Source organism: Pristiophorus japonicus, chromosome 18, assembly GCF_044704955.1.
Source record: "Pristiophorus japonicus isolate sPriJap1 chromosome 18, sPriJap1.hap1, whole genome shotgun sequence".
NCBI lineage: Eukaryota > Metazoa > Chordata > Chondrichthyes > Pristiophoridae > Pristiophorus > Pristiophorus japonicus.
In genome coordinates this window covers 103,572,722-103,578,721 of record NC_091994.1, presented here as the reverse complement: position 1 = coordinate 103,578,721, position 6,000 = coordinate 103,572,722, and the positions used below count along the sequence as shown (strand labels likewise).

General features: G+C 45.5%; 1 protein-coding gene across 1 annotated transcript in view; it reads left to right on the top strand.

The window, feature by feature from the left end:
- The first annotated feature begins 397 nt into the window (after window positions 1-397).
- Window positions 398-6,000, top strand: part of LOC139229323 (probable pleckstrin homology domain-containing family N member 1) — a 46,987-nt gene continuing 41,384 nt past the window's right edge. The window contains exon 1 of the mRNA XM_070861019.1: window positions 398-675. Coding sequence (XP_070717120.1) covers window positions 590-675 — 86 coding nt within the window. The 5' untranslated portion in view covers window positions 398-589. The remainder of the gene's footprint in view (window positions 676-6,000) is intronic.

The window sequence follows — 6,000 nt, the reverse complement described above, 5'->3', positions numbered from 1 at the left end:
TGATTTTAAATACCTCTATGAAATCAAATATTAATTGGCTGTAAAGCGCTTTGGGACAGCCTGAAGTCATGAAAGGAGCTATACAAATGCTAGCCTTTAATTCTGTGTATGAATTTGACATGACATTAACAAGCCGAGGATTACAGAAGCCGTTCAGTGAGTTTACCAGTGAGCTGGGTACAGGCACGAGGTCTGAGGAAAAAAAAACAACGGTGGTTGCTTGGCAGATGAAACAGGAAACTGAAGACGAAGGGAGAACTTTAGATTTACGCATACAGGAAGGAACACAGCTTGATCACTATTCAGCGCGAATCAAGTGTGTGTGCGCGCTAATTGCTGGTAAAATTGTCAAGTTTGGACTGTTCGCTATCTTTTCAACCAAGGGGGAGCCGAGGAAAAGAAACGTTGCTGTTCAAAAAATATCTTTGTTGCTTATTACTTCGCAGAGTATACTTCCTGATCGCTTTTTAGTGACGTCCTGTCTGAAACAAGATGTATTTGTGGAAAATCTATGATGTGTGCAAGTTAACATGACTACCCAGTGAGTGGGCTTGAACTTTGAGCACCCCAAACGCATGTGTTTTACAACATGGGCTGCATCAGCGTCACTCCTCGATGCTGCAGAGCTGCCAATGAGCAAGAACATGAGGACTTGGTACAAATACCAAGCACCAGGTACGTACTGGGACACTTTCACTGATCAACTACCAGCCATTGTGACCGTGGAAATGATGCATGGTTTTAGTACGGAATGAGTAGGACTTTTGAGCTACTTAAACCAAGATCTCAGTCAATGTTCTTCATAGGACTGAGGAAATGAATTCCAAACCAGATGCGGGGATGATTCAATGATTAAAATCTCTAAAGTTTTGAGAAAGTTTTGGTCAAATGCATAGCGGGATTCCGCATTGGCTTAAATGCGCCATCTGGTGTCGTACTGAACCACACAGAGCTAGAAGGTGCCACCAAGGCCCGGTCCCACGCTGCCCTGGTTATCCAGCGGAGGCCTTGGCAGGCCCTGCAGAGTGCACAGCATCCCTCCTCTTTACGCGAAGGGGAGGGGCGTTGCCGCGTAGCGCTCCCCCCGTTAGCTTCGCTGCTCCCGCCCCTAAAGGAAGTGGAGCCCGCGAGATTGTGCATTCCACTTACTCTGAGGGGTGGTAAGCCCAATTCAGCAAACGGGTTACTGCCCCCGATCGGGGCGCAGGGCAATTTTGCCCCCCAAGTTTGCCCTCCTAAGCAAGGTGCCCCTTTAAATTTGAAACCCCTCCCTCCTCTTCCCTTCCCCCCCCCCCCCATTCCCCGCTGCCTCAGCACAACCAGTTACCAAGAACACTCCCACATTCCTGGTGCCTTACTCCCAGTGGCCTCACTCCCAGTGGGGGAAACCTGGAAGTGGTGCCTGAAGTCAGCCAATCAAAAGAACATCACCCACCCCCAGAAACTGGGAGCCAGTGAGGTGGAAAATCCAATCCGGGGCTTCACGACAGGAGAGGAAGGGTGGAATTTTTTTTTTTTTACTGAGTTGACACAAAAGGCATCAAGGGGTATGGGGAAAAAGCAGGAATATGGTGTTGAGATAGAGGATCAGCCATGATCATATTGAATGGTGGTGCAGGCTCGAAGGGCCGAATGGCCTACTACTGCTCCTATTTTCTATGTTTCTACGTTGAAGGACCAAGGCCCACATTCAGGATAGCCGTCAATGTAAAGGCGTAGAGGGGAAGAGCTGGGCACTCAGGAACTAATGAGGAGATGACACTAAACTTGAGATGTAAGATGAAGAAGAGACTGAGAGAGGTTGGGGGGGGGGGGTTCCATTGTTTCCTGGTAAAGAAGGAGGGTAATGCGAGCCAGCACGTGAAATGGAAGGCAGTTGAAGTTTTGGGTGGTACTGGTACGGGAGGAGAGCCTTTGTATAGCACCGACCGAAACATAGAGGGCGGAGCGGGTGGGGCTGAGCAAAGGCAAAACAAGCCCCTCAACTGCCGACGGGCATTTCCAGTACCTCTGTTTTTGCTGCCAATTGAACATATTTTCACGTTTTATTTCCTTTTACCGCATAATGAGCAAGAGTTTGGGTGAGTGCCGAACCTCACTGACTTTGTTGTCTGTACGATCTTGCTGCTTGCAAGCTGATTGCCATAGCTGCCTAAGTAGCAACAGTGACCACTTCCTGGCCTGTGAAGTCTATGAGAAATGTGATTGTCTGCTTTCATCAATAAATAAAAGGGCTAACCTTACAATCCCAGCCTCACTCGAAGGGCTCACAAACGGTAGCGGAGAGGTACTTCAGCTCATTTGTGAGACCTAGTTGAGTACAGATGACTTGCATCACCCACTATGCTCGAAAGGCCTGCATTGGCTTCTGTTGCCTGGGCCCTAAGCTCTGGAATTCCCTCGCTAAACCTCTCCATTTCTCTTTCCCCCTTGAAACCGCTCCTTAAAACCTACCTCTTCGAACAAGCTTTTGATAATCTACCTCTCTCTCTCCTCCTTTAAGATGCTTTAAGAATCTACCTCTTTGACCAAGCTTTTGGTCACCTGTCTGAATCGCTCTTTATGTGGCTGGGTGTCAAATTTTGTCTGATACTCCTGTGAAGCGCCTGAGATATATTGCTCTGTTAAAGGTGCTATATAAATAGAAGTTGTTGTTGTTGCATAACAATTATAATTGATTGGGTTTAAAGCGCTAAGACATATCCTGAGGATGTGATAACGTATTATGTAAATTAAAATAAGGTACTTACTTTCATAAAAACATAAGAAATAGGAGTAGGTCCTACGACCCCTCAAGCCTGCTCCGCCATTCAATAAGATCATGGCTGATCATCGACCTGAATTTCACTTTCCCGTCCAATCTCCATATCCCTCGATTCCCTTAGACTCGTAAAATCTATCTCAGCATTGACTATATTCAGACACAGCATCCGTAGCTCTCTGGGGCAGAGAATTCCAAAGATCCACAACCCTCTGAATGAAGAAATTCCTCCTCATCTCTGTCTTAAATGGCCGACCCCTTATCCTAAGACTGTGCCCCCCTGGTTCTAGACTCTCCAGCCAGAGGAAATAACCTCTCAGCATCTACCCTGTCAATCCCCTTCGGAATCTTGTATGTTTCAATGAGATTGCTTCTCATTCTTCTGAATTCCAGATTATAGGCCCAATCTACACAATCTTTCATCATAAGATAGCCCTCTCATCCCAGGAATTAATCTAGTGAACCTCTATTGTACTGTCTGCAAGGCAAGTATATCCTTCCTTAGATAAGGAGGCCAAAACTGAGCACAGTTCTCCAAGTGTGGTCTCACCAAGGCCCTGTACAATTGTAGCAAGACTTCCTTACTTTTATACTCCAACCCTCTTGCAATAAAGGACAACATGCCATTTGCCTTCCATATTGCTTGCTGTACCTGCTTGCTAGCTTTACCCAAATTTCACTGAATACCAATATTTAAAAGTTTCTCACGATTTAAAAAATATTCTGTTTTTCTATTCCTACCAAAGTGAATAACCTCACATTTCCCCACATTTTACTCCATCTGCTATCTTACTGCCCACTCACTTAGTCTATCTATATCCCTTTGCAGATGCTTTGTGTTCTCCTCACAGCTTACTGTCCCACCTAGCTTTGTATCATCAGCAAACTTGGATACATTACACTTGGTCCCTTCATCTAGGTCATTAATATAGATTGTAAATAGCTGAGGCCCCAGCACTGATCCTTGCAGCACCCCACTAGTTACGGCTTGCCAACCTGAAAAAGACCCATTTATCCCGACTCTCTGCTTTCTATCCGTTAACCAATCCTCTATCCATGCTAATATATTACTCCCAATCCCATGAGCCCTTATCTTGGGTAATAACCTTTTATGTGGCACCTTATTGAATGCCTTTTCAAAATCCAAATATCGACTCTGGATCAGTTCCTATGGACTGGCGGGTAGCTAATGTAACACCACTTTTTAAAAAGGGAGGGAGAGAGAAAGCGGATAATTATAGACCGGTTAGCCTGACATCAGTAGTGGGGAAAATGTTGGAATCAATTATTAAGGATGAAATAGCAGCACATTTGGAAAGCAGTGACAGGATCGGTCCAAGTCAGCATGGATTTATGAAGGGGAAATCATGCTTGACAAATCTTCTGGAATTTTTTGAGGATGTAACTAGTAGAGTGGACAAGGGAGAACCAGTGGATGTGGTGTATTTGGACTTTCAAAAGGCTTTTGACAAGGTCCCACACGAAAGATTAGTGTGCAAAATCAAAGCACATGGTATTGGGGGTAATATACTGACGTGGATAGAGAACTGGTTGCCAGACAGGAAGCAGAGAGTTGGGATAAACGGGTCCTTTTCAAAATGGCAGGCAGTGACTAGTGGGGTGCCACAGGGCTCAGTGCTGGGACCCCAGCTATTTACAATATACATAAATGATTTGGATGAAGGAATTGAGTTTAAAATCTCCAAGTTTGCAGATGACACTAAACTGGGTGGCGGTGTGAGCTGTGAGGGGGACGCTAGGAGGCTGCAGGGTGACTTGGACAGGTTAGGTGAGTGGGCAAATGCATGGCAGATGCAGTATAATATGGATAAATGTGAGGTTATCCACTTTGGTGGCAAAAACGCAAAGACAGAATATTATCTGAATGGCGGCAGATTAGGAAAAGGGGAGGTGCAACGAGACCTGGGTATCATGGTTCATCAGTCATTGAAAGTTGGCATGCAGGTACAGCAAGCGGTGAAGAAGGCAAACAGTATGTTGGCCTTCATAGCTAGGGGATTTGAGTATAGGAGCAGGGAGGTCTTACTGCAGTTGTACAGGACCTTGGTGAGGCCTCACCTGGAATATTATGTTCAGTTTTGGTCTCCTAATCTGAGGAAGGACATTCTTGCTATTGAGCGAGTGCAGCGAAGGTTCACCAGACTGATTCCCGGGATGGCAGGAATGACATATGAGGAGAGACTGGATCAACTGGGCCTTTATACATTGGAGTTTAGAAGGATGAGAGGGGATCTCATAGAAACATATAAGATTCTGACAGTTCTGGACAGGTTAGATGCGGATAGAATGTTCCCGATGTTGGGGAAGTCCAGAACCAGGGGACACAGTCTTAGGATAAGGGGTAAGCCATTTAGGACTGAGATGAGGAGAAACTTCTTCACTCAGACAGTTGTTAACCTGTGGAATTCCCTGTCGCAGAGAGTTGTTGATGCCAGTTCATTGGATATATTCAAGAGGGAGTTAGATATGGCCCTTACGGCTAAGGGGATCAAGGGGTATGGAGAGAAAGCAGGAAAGGGGTACTGAGGGAATGATCAGCCATGATCTTATTGAATGGCGGTGCAGGCTCGAAGGGCCGAATGGCCTACTCCTGCACCTATTTTCTATGTTTCTATGTTTCTATTACATCCACTGGTTCCCCTTTAACTATCCTTCCAGTTACATCCTAAAAAAACTCTAATAAATTTGTCAAACACAATTTCCCTAACTGAAGTAATAGACTGGGCAACTGCATTGAAGCGCCTATAAGCAGTTTGCAGAATGTGTACAAATGGATCTTGCTGTTCCTAACCTACTGAGTTCCCCCTTTCCGTGGAGAAGTGACTGCCAATGGCATCGTTGAGAAATGAAACTCAAATAATCAGGGGCCTGAATCCATGTGGTCAACTCTATGGCACATGTTGTTGGACCAGCAACAGATAGGCCCGATTCCTAACTCACTGGGATCACAGAGCATGAAATTATAGCATCTACAATAGCTGCGTCCTGCTGCTACTGTAATAGCTTTGTAGCAGGGTTAAGGTAGGAGCTGTCCCTGGGGTCAGATGAAGTCAATAAATGATGATGGCCTAGATACCGTCACAACTGTTGAGTCGAATTGTTGCCTCGTAGTGAGTAATTGGCCACCTTTTTATCCTCAAATATCTTACTGTGATTTTTCCCCGCTGAAGGTTTTGTTCTTGTTCTTGGGTACAGTTCTATTGACTACCTCCGGTGCC